Source organism: Lonchura striata, chromosome 1A, assembly GCF_050655825.1.
Source record: "Lonchura striata isolate lonStrDom1 chromosome 1A, ASM5065582v1, whole genome shotgun sequence".
Taxonomy (NCBI): Eukaryota; Metazoa; Chordata; class Aves; order Passeriformes; family Estrildidae; genus Lonchura; species Lonchura striata.
The window spans coordinates 26262517-26276834 of record NC_140741.1 but is presented as its reverse complement, the minus strand read 5'-3'; the positions used below and the strand labels follow the sequence as shown (position 1 = coordinate 26276834).

Genomic DNA, 14318 nt, shown 5'->3' with positions numbered 1-14318 from the left:
GTAGCACCCTGTAGGGGGGGTGAGGGTGAACAATAGGGGTGGGCAGTGTCAAGTGGCCAGTGGGGGAAGCAGTCTGATGTAGATTGGCAGTAGTGCTGCAGAACATCATGGGCTAAGCCTTCTCTGTCAGCCTAGGTGGGGAAAACTCTATGGTATCAGAGGATTCCACATATGTCCCCACAATTCTGCTACACCTTCCATGATACCAGCCCTCCCTGTGACCTTAAGACTGCTTATTTCCTCTCATGTACTTTGCTTTCCAGGATTAGAAGCTGTGGTAAGAAAAATAGCCACTGGTCATTCTATCTACTACCACCCTCTCCTACCCCTCTCCATCTGGTGGTAGGGAAGAGCTTGTGCCCTGTTCAGCTGGCTAGTTCTGGCACAAAGCTGGACTGGTATAGGAGTGAGAGGGCTGTGCCCATATTGGATGTGTATCTCTGTGCGGGTGAGGAGTATCCAAGGCAGGCACTCTTTCCTCCTTTTATCAGCCTGCGCTCATTTATTTTACCATCTGTTTTCCCAGTGCTGGAGATGATGCTGGGGATATGTGACTTGGGGCACTCAGGCAGAAACTGGCCTGCACAAGGCCGGCCATGTGTTTGCCTCCTAGCAATGCAGCGGTCAGCAGCAAATTCTTTGCTGCTGCCTCCTCTCAGTATGGGAGAGAGCAAGTGTGGGCCTGGGTTGTGTAGGAGACACAAAGAAATGAAATGTGGCAGGGGGAGAAAGGGAGAGATACTGGGGTATGTGTGTATGAGCTGGAGAGAACTGTGGGAAGGGGGACAGACAGACAGATGGACAGAATTGGGGAGAAGGAAGAATGGATTGAAAAGAGGGAAAAGCATATAGAACTGTGCAGGGAGAGACAAAGAAACAGAGTGGCTGGGGGCAGCAAGAGAAAAGCTGTGAAGGAAGGAAAGACGGGCAGATTTGGCAGGGTTGTGGTGTGGAAATCAATGAATTGTCCGTGGGAGAGGGATGTGTGCCAGCCAGGTACTACATTCATAGATAAGTGGATAGCTAGAGATGGAGATAAATTCTCTGTGTGTGTGTGTGTGTGTGTGTGTGTGTGTGTGTGTGTGTGTGTTTATACAGACCTGTGTGAGGGTGAGCTGAATCAATGGGAGTGAGGAAGGGGAGCCATAAGGAAAGAGGTGAGTGAAAGCAGAGCAACAAAAGAACGATGCTAGAGAGAGATGGACCCTTGGAGTGCAAATGAGCTGGCATCAGGCAGTGGGGAGGAAGGGATTTATATAAAAAGAAGGGAGACTAACTGCATTTGTGTGTTTGGGGCTGAGGTTTTCTTATTGGAACCTGAAGGAGGATACAGGGCAGCCATCAGAGCACAATTCCCCAGTACTAAACAGAAGCATTTTTATGCATTCAGTGCATTCTCTCACTGCCAGTGCACAGAGAGACCCAGTGGACCCAGGAATGTAAATGCCACTATGCTAGTGCAGACAGTTTCCTACCTGCTGAACTGCAATTTGTACCCAAGTGTTTGCAACCTGTGGACTGCCTGTTTCAAGCATATCTGCTTGACTATTAGAAACTGTTTAAGATGGCAGCTCAGGTATTTATTTATCCTCCTTTCCCTTTCCTCTTGCCCTTTTCCTCACAGTGTACTCATAACAGAAAAGGAGACATGAAAAAGTAGTGCCCATATTCACAAGCACCTTCTTATTTCTTCTGCCTTGTTTCACAGACACCATTTTGCTTTGCTGCCTGACTTGACCTCCCCCTCTTCCCTTTGAGCATGTCTTTTCTCTTCTGTACTTTCCTTTGCTTTTCTCCCATCTACTTCTTTCTCTCTTCCTTCAATTTTCTATAGTTTTAAGTTTTTTACTGTCCCTATAACTCCATCCCCCATTCTCCATTGTGTTCTAGACTAGGGCCCCTGTTTCTCTCCTTCTGCTCCTTTTCTCCCCGATTCCTCCATCTCCTTCTGTCTGTGCCTGTCTGCCTGCTTTCTGTCACTCACTGTCTGTCTCTCTTGAACTGGGTTGTGAATACTGTTGGTATCAGAGTGGGTCAAACTGTAAAACCGAGGTTCCCAGAGGGCCAGGTTGTGATAATTTTATTTTTACAATGTCCTTGGATGTGTAAAGGTGTTTGTTTGAGGGGGAGGAGCAGTGCATGTGCTCCATGTGGGAGAAGAGAGAGGAGTGCAGGCCAGAACAAATGAAGCTTATAACCAATATAGGTCAGTTGCAGAGAAGAGTCCCAATGGTCTGTGAAATAGAGAAGTGTTTTGTCATTTCAGACTGGCTAGTGGAAAGATGGCAAATGAATAGTTTTATCTAACAGACACAGGAAAAGGGTCCTGTCAGAGAATGCGGTACTGATGTGCATGGGAGGAGGACCAGCTCTGCTTAGGGGATTGCTCATCTCCCAGCCGCCCCCGTAACCCAGGGAAAAAACAGCCTTTCTCCTGCTCTGAGCTGCCTACTCCTGTGTATGTTCCCATGTCTCTGCTATGGCCTGCAGAGCATGGCTGAGAGATGCTTCCCTGTGTCCCCTGCCAGACTAGCTCACTGTGTTAAAGAGGACAACAACTGAGCAAATAAATTACAGAAGCACAAAGGAGAACCATAATTCCACACTCCTGGAGGATGGTCTGGAGTGCTTGGTCAGTCTCTGCTGGGGTCAGCTGCCAAAGAGACCCACATAGTGGCACAGAGGCATCATCAAGGCCCTGAGCATGGTATGGTGGAGCTGCATGAACCAAGTGCACTGCTGGGAGAGAAGCCTCTGCAGTAGGCTTCTCACTGCCCATGATTTGCCACCATATAAATAAGTGCTGCTTTCTGATCATTCTCAGAAATTTTCAAAAGTGGTCAGTAGCTGCAGTGAATGACTGAAAATGTAAAAGACTGATGAGCCCACCATTTGGGCTTGGGATTTTTTATTTAATTTCTGTTAAGAAATTTATTGGTTTATGAGATCAAAGCTACTATGTTAAATTACATTAAAACATCAAAATAGAAATCTGGATTTTCAGAGGTGTTTGGAGCCCCTCTAAATTTGACATGAGATGCTGACTTCTTAGCACAGCTGAAAATCAGGACAGTTCTTCACTGTCTAAACATGGAGTTAGAAGCCTAAATAGACTTAACGTGTTTTGCTTCCTTTTTTAAAGTAGTCCTTTATTCCCAAGGCAGAGAATACCACCTCTTGACAATTTCTATCCATGGAATACTCTATGCATCACCATAATACTTCAGTCTAGCATCTGACTGGCTTAATCTGATGTGTTTAACCTACTTCCTCTATAGGAATTCACTTGAGGGATCCTAAACCATTACAATGGTAATGTGAAAACAAATCCTAGGAATTCATACAAGAGCTCTGTGGTCATGATATATCAGCTGACTTGCTCGGAAACAGTGTCTTAGGTACTTTTACACCTCATGGGATGCCTCCCTGACTATGTAGGACTACAGAAGTAAATCCTTCTCACATGAAAATTGGTAGCCTGTTTCTGGCATCAGTGAGATATGCTGATTCTGAATTCTCTTAGAATGCCAACTCACTGAACTCCTGAATAGGTGCTGTGATATGTGCTGCTCTTGATTTGTCCCTCTGAAAATTCAGAGGAATTAAATAGTCTGTCCTAGACACTAATAATTTCTCTTCCTTTTCTTGGAATGTTGCTTCAAGAATTCTTTTAACCCTGATATACTAACTGAGCATCAGAGAAGTTAAATGTCCATTATTCCTGCCCAAATACCCTAAACTATCTGACAGAAGTAAAGCTCAGGGTATCCTAAAGATGAAAGTTTGCATAGCTGTCTTGCAGTGTTGTCTGTGTCAGTACCACCAGACCTAGGAGACTAAGTCTGTCCATGGAGGAAGCCCCAGTGATACCTCTGTGGCTGCAGAGGTCTAGATGGCAAAAGCTCTTATTAGGGCTGGATTGTGGCTTTAAATGATGACACTGAATAGATGCGGCTGCACGAGATCCTCTTGTCTGTCCCCATCTGTGCCCTTTACACTGAAAGGAAGACTGATACCACAGGATATCGATCAGTGTCAACACAAACCATCCTCACTGTATGCTTCACCTTTACCTCAGCATTTATCATTGCACTGATGCTTCTAAGAAGATTCTGAAAGCCTTTAGAAAAAAGCAAAGCCTTTCTCTTTTTTGACTTATTCTTTGCAATTCTCTGATTACTATGTTTACATGGAAACAGGATTTTTTTTTTTTCTTTAAGAACCAAACCACAGCCCATGTACATTTCCTCAGGGGAGTTTCATAAAACTGTTTGTCAAGAAATGATGACTGTTTTTAATTTGGACTTTCTGAAGCTGACCAGAACAAACCACTCCTTCCCTGAGAGAGAAATCAGGAGTGATGGTCTAATCTAGTTATATTCAGTGGATAAATGGACAAAGGCTTTACTGGGGGCAGCATAGTTATTGGTGCCCATATTTCAGGCACAAAGGGCAATGAGACCTGTTACCTCTCTGATCCATTCTGGAGACTCTTCCCTGTGCCTTAGGCCCTAGAACAGATTCTGATTACAAAACCTGTGCCAAAAAACTTTTTACCAACTTTTTGTTGCCTGGAATATGATTTCAGGGTTGGATGTATGTAGATGTCAGTGGGAACTGTCTGTGCCTGGCTTTGGATATGAATGTGAACTAAAAAGAGAATTTCCATGAAGGATCTAGGGATACAGCAAAGGAGAAACAATGGCTGTATGCTTGTGAATAAGTGGGTCTCAAGCTGGATTTCTATGATATATGGTTAATGTAGGGTGAGGGAGTGTAGAGGCATGCATTTATTTATACTCAAGATAGTCCAACATGAAGGTATTTTGGGATTATAGATTAAGTGTAGAAAAAGGCATGTTCTGGAGAGGATAAGTATGAGGCACAGCATCTGAGTGGGGAAGCATGTCTTTAGTTTAGCATACTTATGTAAATACTTAGGGATAGACAGGCTGGTGGGAGGGGGGAATGTTCTCACAACTTATATTCTCTGCTAGTCATATTTGGTTTGTGTTTATATATATATATATATATATATGTATATATATATATATATATATATACACACACATATATCCTCACTTAGAGTGCTTTACCAAATACTAGAATTCCAGCTAGAATTAATTGTTAGCAGCCTGCCCTCTGTTAGGGCTAATGGGTTGCAGGTATTGATTTTTTTTCTATTTCTATTGATTAGGAGGCTGCTGTACATACCAGCCTTAGCATAGCATGGAAAGAGAAAGGGAGGCAAAACAGTTCACATCGCAGCAACTCATCATGGTGGAAAATTCATCCTGGGTATCTCAGTCTTCTCCAGCTATCTCTTCTGAGTAGAGAAGGAAGGCATTCCTGTTTGCAGAAATCAACCCTTAGGGCTCATGAGAGACACTTTTTGTTTCCCAACCGTCTTCAAATATACCACTCAATGGGAGAAAAGTTGTGTAAGAAAAAGGGGAAAAGGAGTCTCACATGGAAAGCACAGGAGTTGTAGCTTCAAGACTCAATCTGAAACACTTATCTTGAGTACCCATAGGCATCCAGATCATTCATAACAGCACCCAGTTCCCACTAAAATCAGCACAAACACTTTCACTTTGGTGTGCTTTATGAACACGTTCTGGATTTTTCAGTGTCTCTGCAAACTAATGAACATGTTACTTTTTAGGAGTGTTGTGAGGCTAAATGAACCATTTGTACAAGATTTAGCTTGGAAGAGGACATAAGTGAGAAATTGAGGGATTTCTGTATGGCAGCATTAGAATCTCATACTTGGTGCCTGCCAGAGTCCACTCCTGTCTATCACAAGAGTTGTTTTAGGCACTCCTAGGGTAGAACCCACACCCATTTTGCATGGAAATCTGCTCATTTTAATTGATAGACCTCCATATCCTGTATCTCCCTTCTTCTTTAATTTCTGGTCAAAGGGTTACTCTAGAGATGACTTTGCTGTAGTATTGATTGTCTGAGGTTTAAACTGTGTTGTTGATCTTCAAGTTACATGAACCTGAAGAAAAGAAGAGATGCCCAGTGAGGCTTTTTCCATCTGCATTTATCTTCCTATGTCTATCATCTCCATCTCTAGCTCCTCCAACTGCAATTCTCTAGCAAAACCCACAAATCTTCTTTCCTTGGCTTTCTAGTTTGTTGAACTGGTCTAAGAAAACCACCAGCATGCAGATATGATGTGAATAATATTTCTTAAGTGCTTTGGGACCCTCTGCTTTGGATGTCAGTGATGACTGCTCTGATCACCCCATCTGCTTTTCTAACAGTACAGATACATGACTTTTTTCTTCTCCAATAGAATATCTTACATTTTAATTCTCTTTATACACCATATCTTTTCTCTCTTCTCAGCCGCATTGGCTTCCAGTTCTGTGATCATAACCCTAACCCCACTTGTTTTTCCTAACATCTCCTCTGCTGGTGCATTTCCCTATTAACACCTCTGCTCTGCCTGCAAATGCAGTTGCACCAACTCTATCTCTTTTACAGCTCATTACAGCAGCTCCTTCTCAGCTGGCCTTCCCAGGATGAAGATTCCTAGATTCAATTTTTATACACTATTGCTGTTTGATTTTATCCGATGTGCCAAAGAGCTCCACTGCAGCACTCAATCCACAAACACTATTCAGTCTCATTACCATCCCGTGGAGTTGCTTCCGACTTTGTGCCCTTCATCTCGCTTCCTGCATCTTTCTCATGCCCCTTTTTTCCTACAGCACTGCCCCTTCTCTCCACAAATAGCAGCACTCTTGGTTTGCCATTGGAAGCAGACTTCCTGTGGCTCCCTGTCTCATCAGCTTCTCATTTCAAGTAATTTAAAATGTAATTTAAAATCTCTCTATTTCCTCCAGACTATTAATTTCTCTCTCCTTACTCTTCTATAGATGTCATTCTGTGTTACACTATTCAGAAGATGTGACTGTTGTAAAAATCGGCCACAGTGGTTTTATTCTGTATTCCTGTTTCGTACTATAATTTTTAATGATTCTTTGTAGGAAAGACGAAATCTCAGCACAGCATCTAACCACAGCACAAGCAGTCACACAGGACAGTCTGGCATTTGCATTGCCTTTGTTCCATTCTTCTCCTGTGGCATTTAGAACTCTGGAGGGATTATTGTGAATGGTCTAAGAGTATATATAAGTAGGATAGCAGGAAGAGAATTATTTCTGGAAATTGAGAAGTGTGAAGCAGGAAGCCATGTTTAGTTCTGATCCTGAGATGCGCTGAGCTCTCATAGGTCTGACTGCTCTTAACCAGAGATTATAGAAATTGCTACCCTGCAAATGCGTCCTTCTTACACTGGCAATTTCTTTGGGGAGAACATGCCCTTCTCTTGATGTAATACACTATTTGAGAGTACAGAGTAACTGAGGAGCCAACCTTCCTTGGAAGTATGAGGTCCAAATTTCCAGAGTAGTTTCTTGTCCACACATGAGATGTTTGTGCCTGATGGATTTAAGTGCAAGAATAGCCAAATTAAGTTTTTTCTTCTTCAGAATCTTTCAGACTCCTGGCCCAGGCTTTCTATCTTTCTTTGAAGAATGAGAGGACTTGAATATTGGGGTGGGGTTGGAAAGGAACAACCATTAGCCAAAAACAAAATGCTCAGAGCCCCAAGAATTATTTATTCTTCCTTTATGCCTTCCTCTTCAAGGCCCCTTCCTTCTTTCAGGAGATATATAAGGGGAGGAGAGGTCCTTGGGTGGTCTTCCCTAGCTTTCCAAGCTAAGAGCCTCATGGTGACTCCTGAACACAGGCCATCCCTGTAGAGCCATAATCTCCCACCAGCTTAGGGGTCTTCTCCACATCCCTCTGCCTCTCAAATTCCTTTGCAACAAGGACACCAGAGAGCCTGTCCACAAACTACCACCCAAACTACCATCCTCCACATTTCTGCAGCAGACAAGTGCTAAAAATCCAAACTACAATATGCACCTACCTCCATGTTCATCCCCAGCTGTTCAGCAGCTCCAGGGTACAGAAAGAGCCCCCCCCACCCCAGCTCCAATGGGAGAGGGCAAGGCTAGAATTCCCCCAGATGAACTAGGTACAGTGTTTGTCCACAAAGAATATTTCAGTGATCTCAGCCTGCACTGTCTTCTACAACCTGTCCCTTTTTCTGCCTTCCCTGGGGCCTCTTCTGCCTGTTGGTGGTGATTTACATATGGCTGATGCTGGACACTATGAGTGCTTGCTGACCTCTACCTCAGTCTCAGCTGTGAGGGCCACCTGGATTGTGCCCTCCAAATTGGGGAAATGATCAAGGGTCTGTAGGGCAGCCGGTGGCCCCTGATTGCTTGCTATAGAGCCCTTCATGTCCATGAGTCCTGGGACTGATTGTCCTGGAAGGGCAGTCGCAGTCTGCACCCAGACAGGGAGTAGGGAGAAGAGGTAACTGGAATTATGAAAATGCAGCATGGCTGAAGCTCTCCAACTGGTTCAACTTCCCAGCACCCCCTTCCCCTAGCGCTGCTCCCCCGCATAGAGCAGCAGTGAACCTAAAGCAGATCTTCTAGTCTAATTTTTCACTGAACAATGAATCTGATCAGAGAGAAACAAAATCGGTAGCATCAAGAATTAGATTATTTCTTTTCTTCGTGATTGTTGCATTAATGAGCAGCTACATGTATAGAACCAGGAGGTGACTAATGTAATTAACCTGGTGTAATGATACTGCTGAGGAAGAGAGGATTATGACATACTTAGATGTCAGTATTGCACAATTTTGTATGTGTTCCCTGTACTATAGGGTTGTGTCTGACACAGAAAACTTAAGCAGTGATAGATTTCAGTCTGCATCCATTCAGCTCATGCGTCTTTCTGTGTAAAATGAGGATGTGAAAGGTGGATTGCTTTCCCAGGGTTGAGGGGGTGGAGGTATTCAATTTTGGTGGTGTCTTTCCTTAACAAAATTATACTAATTATCATAAACCGTCCTTTCTCATGAAGAATCTTCCCAAAATGTCTGCTTCTTGGAGCAGGCATTGGGATTTCAGTGAAATCCCCAAAGACAAAGTAAGAACATGGGGATCTACACAACACTGGTCAGGGGGAGGCACAGGGACGGAAAACGAGCAATACCAAGACATACGCAACTTGCAGCAAACCCGAGAAGAGTGAAGAGCAAGCACTTAAAAATCATAACAACAGCAATAAGAGCAGAAATACATGCTTATTTTTAAATTACCCTTCCACGTTACATTTCACCCGCCTCCTGGGGAGACAAGCGGCTGACTGAAGTTTTGTGCGGGTCTAACTGCGGTGTGAGGGTCGCACTCGCAGCTCCGGGTACCTACGGCGGAGATGCGAAGGAAGCTGAGCTGGGGGGCGGCGGTGGAGGGGGAAAGGCGGTAGGCGAGGGAGAGCCCCAGCGCCGTCTTCCCCTGGGCTCCGCGGCGGCCGCGGGGAAGCGACCCTTGCCAGTGCCGGCAGCGGCGGGCGAGGCGCAGGGCGGGGGAAGGCTGCCCCCCGCCCCTCGCTGCCTGCCTGCTGCCTGTGCCTGCCCGCGCAGAGCGGAGCGGGGCGGAGGAGGAGGGAGGCTGCCGCCCGCGGATGCTGGGGCGCGGGCGGCGCGGGCAGGGCGGGCGGCGCGGGCAGGGAGCTGTCCTTCAGCACCGCGGGCCGCGGAGCGCTCCGCCCGCACCGCCGCCCGGGGAGCTGTCCTGCAGCACCGGCGGCCCGGGAGCGCTCCGCCCGCCCCGCCGCCCGGGGAGCTGTCCTGCAGCACCGCCGGCCAGCGCCGACACCAACCCCGCCGCCGCCGCCAACGCCGCCGCCGCCGCCGCCGCGGGGGAGCCGTCCAGCGCCGCGCCGCCAACGCCGCCGCCGCCGCCGGCTTGATGCGGTAGCGGGGCCCGGGAGTCGCCGGGGGCCGCCGCGGAGCAGGGGGTGCCGCAGCCGGGTTCCGCTCCGCGCCCTCCGCCCGAGAGGGGCGCCGCGCCTGTCCCCCTCCTCCCCCTCCCCAACCCCCCCTTCCAGGAGCCCCCCTCTCTCCTCGCCCACCTCCGCCGGGAGCGAGCGCCGCGGCTGTGCGGAAAAGCCATGGGAGGCAAGACCTCGGCACCTGTTCAGCTGAAATCAAGGGCTTACAGTATACTGGGCACTCCGGCTTGGTGATAGGAGCGAGCAAAAGGAAGGAGAAGCAAGCGAGAAAAAGTGAGAGAGGATTGGAGCGACTGCCGCTGCCGGGAAAAAAAAAAAAATAAAAACCCAAGGAAGATAACTGGGAAGGAAAAGGATTTTCATGGCGCAGGCTGCAGAGCTAAGCAAGAAGACTGAAGGTTGCATCTCTGCTCTTACAGTCTCTAACTGTCTAGGTCCAGATAATGAGAGATTGTGTTGAGGATGCTGCTGCTGCTCCCCTGTTCACTGTGGAAGCCATCTCCAAATTAGCCATTACATATGGAAACTGGAGACCAGAATTTTAGAAAAAGGGATTAAGGCGTCTCATTTTGGGGGGGGTTCTCTCTTTATTTGTTTGGTTTTTCTTGGTTCTTTTCTCTCTTCTTTTTTTCTTTTTCCTTTTTCCTTTTTTTATATTTCAACCAGAACGTTTCCGATTTAAAAGGCAAGCCTCTTCCCGTGTGGTCTTTCTAATTTACACTCTTTTCCGTGGGCTTTCTTACCTCCCTTTTTTGATATCTATCTCTCTCTCTATACCCATTATATTATTAGTCGGAATTATTATTCTTTTATTTTATTAAACACACACACCCCAAGAATCAGAAGGCGGTTGGGTATTTGTATAATGAAGAATTATGGGGCTCTTTGACAGAGGTGTTCAGATGCTTTTAACCACCGTTGGTGCTTTCGCTGCCTTCAGCCTGATGACCATAGCTGTGGGGACCGACTACTGGCTTTACTCCAGAGGGGTTTGCAAGACTAAAACTGTCAGTGAGAACGAAACCAGCAAAAAGAACGAAGAAGTCATGACCCATTCTGGATTATGGAGAACCTGCTGCCTAGAAGGTATTTGATTGTGGACCACCACCCCCCCCCTCCCCTTCCTCTCCCACCACCCCACGTTTCTTCCTCCTCCCCCCAATAAATCCCTCCACATTCCACCATTTTCTCACTTCATTCCTTTTGCGGTGGATTGAGACTGGTGGGCTCAGTTACTCAGAGCACAGAAGCCAGAAGACGGGCAAAACATTCACTGTTCTGTTCCCTTCTCCTTCTTCTTTCCCACCCTCCCCGCTCCCACCTTCTCCAAAAATTCACTTCCTTCCTCCAACTCAAATAATGTGTGTGTTACAAAACCACCGAGAGATCCTTTCAAAAAGCAACTGTGCAGCCTGCCTGTCTTCAGCTTGTTTGTATTGCCTGGGTAAGCAATGCCAAAATGCTGTGTTATTGCTGTGCTCCGGCTGCAATCAGAGAGTGAAATAATTGCTCTCTTTGCAAATGGCTTATTTGCAAAGACAAGACATGAGTGAGGGGCAATGTGGGGAGGAGGTGATTGCAAAGCACTTTGGATGCAATTTAGTTCACTTTAGGAAGGAAAAGGAGAGAAAGGGAAGCAACTGTGTTATGTCCAAAATGTCTCATACAGAATGATACCAGTCATCTCAAACAGAGTTGAGAGCATTTTGTAATGTCTGTAGGCAACCACATCTCACTGGGCTGAATGCAAAGGAGTCTAGTTGGCCGCTGACTGGTTTGGTTTGGGGCTGGGATTTTTCCCCAGTTTGTTTGTTGCTGGGAGGTGGGTTTTGTTTGGGGTTAGTTTTGGGGTTTAGGGTTTTTTTTTTAAGGTTTATGATAAAAGCTTAAAATAAACAAGTCTCTGAATGGAGAAATCAGCTGAAGTCTGATGTGGTCAAACTGAACAGCAACTCAGTGACATGTCTGATGACAGAAGAGACACCACTGCAGCCAACTTCTGGAATCAGACGTTCTAAAGGGAGAGGAAAGGAAAAGAGGGGAAGAAGGAAAATATTCAATTTTAAGTATGTGTTGCTGAGTACTGCTATTGCCATATGCGTGGGCTGGGGAGGTGGTCTTCAGCCTGTGCTGGAGGGAGAGGGGCAACTGATGTAAATGCATGGTTTATGTTACACGCGTAGTGAGGAGAGAGTGAGAGAACAGGAGCGCACATTACAGCCCGTTGTGAAAGCCCTGTGTGTGAATCAGCTCCCAGCTGGACGGTGGGCTGCCGGGGCTTCATGACATCCAGGGATAAGATCAGTGCTGCCGGTGTCCACCGGAGCTGGGTGTGCCTGGAGCTCCCTGTCGGGAGAGAACAGCAAGTGGGTACTGCAGAAATGATTTTCTTAACCCGGCACTGGGAGATGGAAGGCAGGGGGAAGGGGGAAATAAACTCTCTATGTTTTGATGTCTTTCACCAAAGAAAGCTAAAGCTGCTGTTTGGAAATGGTTGTGTCCAGGAAGAAGCATGAATTCCCCCCCCACCCCCCCCCACCCCGGTTCTTGGTGCAAATGGTTGAGTGATGGCTGGACATGTTTTGAATAGCTAAGTGACTTCATTGAGCGATGGTCTATTTGACGCATACTGCATTTAGTGCCCTTTGTCAACCCAAACTGCTGCCTTTTAACATATCCTGCAGAGGAGCTCTATGCTGAATACTATATGCTGTATCCACGCCAGAAAATCAATAGCAGTAAATTAATGGGGGATGTTTTAAACACACTTGCTCACACACACGCACAGATTTCCTGCAAATAGATAAATACATAGAGGTATATATTAATAAAAAATGAAAAGCCTTTCACACAGATATTCATTACAACCAGGGAAGGAGACATCTCCTTAATTAAAAATTAATGAGAGAGAAGGGAAAAAAAGAAGCCCAAATGCAAAGCCGTGCAGGGAAGAGAGGCTGCAGGAATGAGCTCCCTTCCTGAGCCATGTCCCCAAGCTGGAGGGCGGAGGGAGGCTGGGGTTGAGATAGAAGATATAAGCACCCCAGCCAGGAGAGGCAGTGAATTCAGATCATGTCTATCTGCCCACAGAGCCATACCCAGAGGGACACGGTCTGAGGGGGAGGAGGAAGGGGCGGGTGAGGTTTGTCAGATTGGAGGAGCTCGGGGCTCCTTCTCCTTTACATCTGACAGGACCCCACAGGCACTGTTGAGAAGTGGCTTGCATGGCAAAAGAATGTGCCAGGATGCTTCCAATTAAAAGCTTTGAAGTGCCCCCAGCCCCCACAATGTTGCGCTGCCAGCCCAGGTCCCCTGCCCTCCCTGCTGATGCTCCCCAGTGGGGCTAAAACCATAGACCTGCATGAACGGCATGAAATTCAGCCTGAGCACAACCTGCATGGCCCTGGCAGGTTGCTCTCACTCGCCCCACACGCGTGAGGGTCGGGCTGGCCCAATCCCCCAGCCCCCGAATGCTGGGCAGCAGCAGGAAATGGGGTAGGAGGGTGCAATGCACCGCAGGGGAGCTGGGCCCAGAGCTGAGTGCCTCGCCTGAGGGCACAGGTTGCACTAAAACTTGGATAAAGACTTGGTTGCAAGAGCATCTCGGCAGAAAGCAAAACCATCCCCATGGGCACATGCTGAGCAGGGCCTGAGCATGGATTTGCCTCGTGAGGTGGCACAGCATAGGTTTGGCACTGCCACTTCTGGGATGCCTCTGCTTGGCTTCCCGCAGCCCCACGGTCTGCATGGGGTGGTGGCTGGTACTCCCTTGGTCCCAGGACAGTGCAGCCAAATATCCCCACCAGGTCTTGGATGGCAGGGCTCTTACTGTCATGTCTGATCAACTTGGTGTTGGGAGGGGTATCTTCTTTCTTGTCAAAAGGAATCAGAACGATGTCCCTGGTTGAGTCCCTCTCCCTGGTGAACAGGAGGGAGAAGGGTGCAGCAAAGGCTCCTCTCCCCCATGATACATAGAGTGGGTAGATTTATGGAGGCAAGAGCTTGGTCTCAGGAGTCTATAAAAAGGGCAAAAACCTTGGGTCTGTGCACAGCCTGCCCACACTGTGGCAGAGGCACCTGATAAAGGATATGGGACAGACGCTTCTCCCTGGGGTAGATGTCAGGGCAAGTCTATAGGGTGAGGGGAGGTAGTGAAGAGGAGGGCAGGAGGCTTTGCAACAAGAAAATAATCAAAGATGGAGTTCAAACTGCCATCTGCTACTGGTTGGAAGCCTCTGATAATGTTGCCTTCATTTCTGGAAATGTGGAGGAGCACTGGCATTAGTCAACACTGTAGGCTGTCAGAAATGGTGGACGCCTCATGTTCAAGTTATCATACCAAATTGTCTTTTCTCTTCTTGGCCAAGAGATCCAGTAGCAAAAATGGATGTCAGTACTTATATTGGGCTGTATGCACAGATACATTG

The 14318-nt window shown here is 47.1% G+C and overlaps 1 protein-coding gene across 4 annotated transcripts in view; it reads left to right on the top strand.

Moving 5' to 3' along the window:
- The window catches only part of CACNG2 (calcium voltage-gated channel auxiliary subunit gamma 2), a 68394-nt gene that overhangs the window by 5892 nt on the left and 48184 nt on the right, over positions 1 to 14318 (top strand). For 2 of the 4 annotated variants that reach the window (XM_085569237.1, XM_085569236.1), the window contains one exon: positions 10832 to 10977. In XM_085569237.1, the coding sequence (XP_085425363.1) occupies positions 10832 to 10977 (146 nt within the window). Of the gene's footprint in view, positions 1 to 10148; positions 10978 to 14318 lie in introns of those variants that run through there. The other 2 variants (XM_021553985.4, XM_021553984.4) reach the window with 2 other exon arrangements.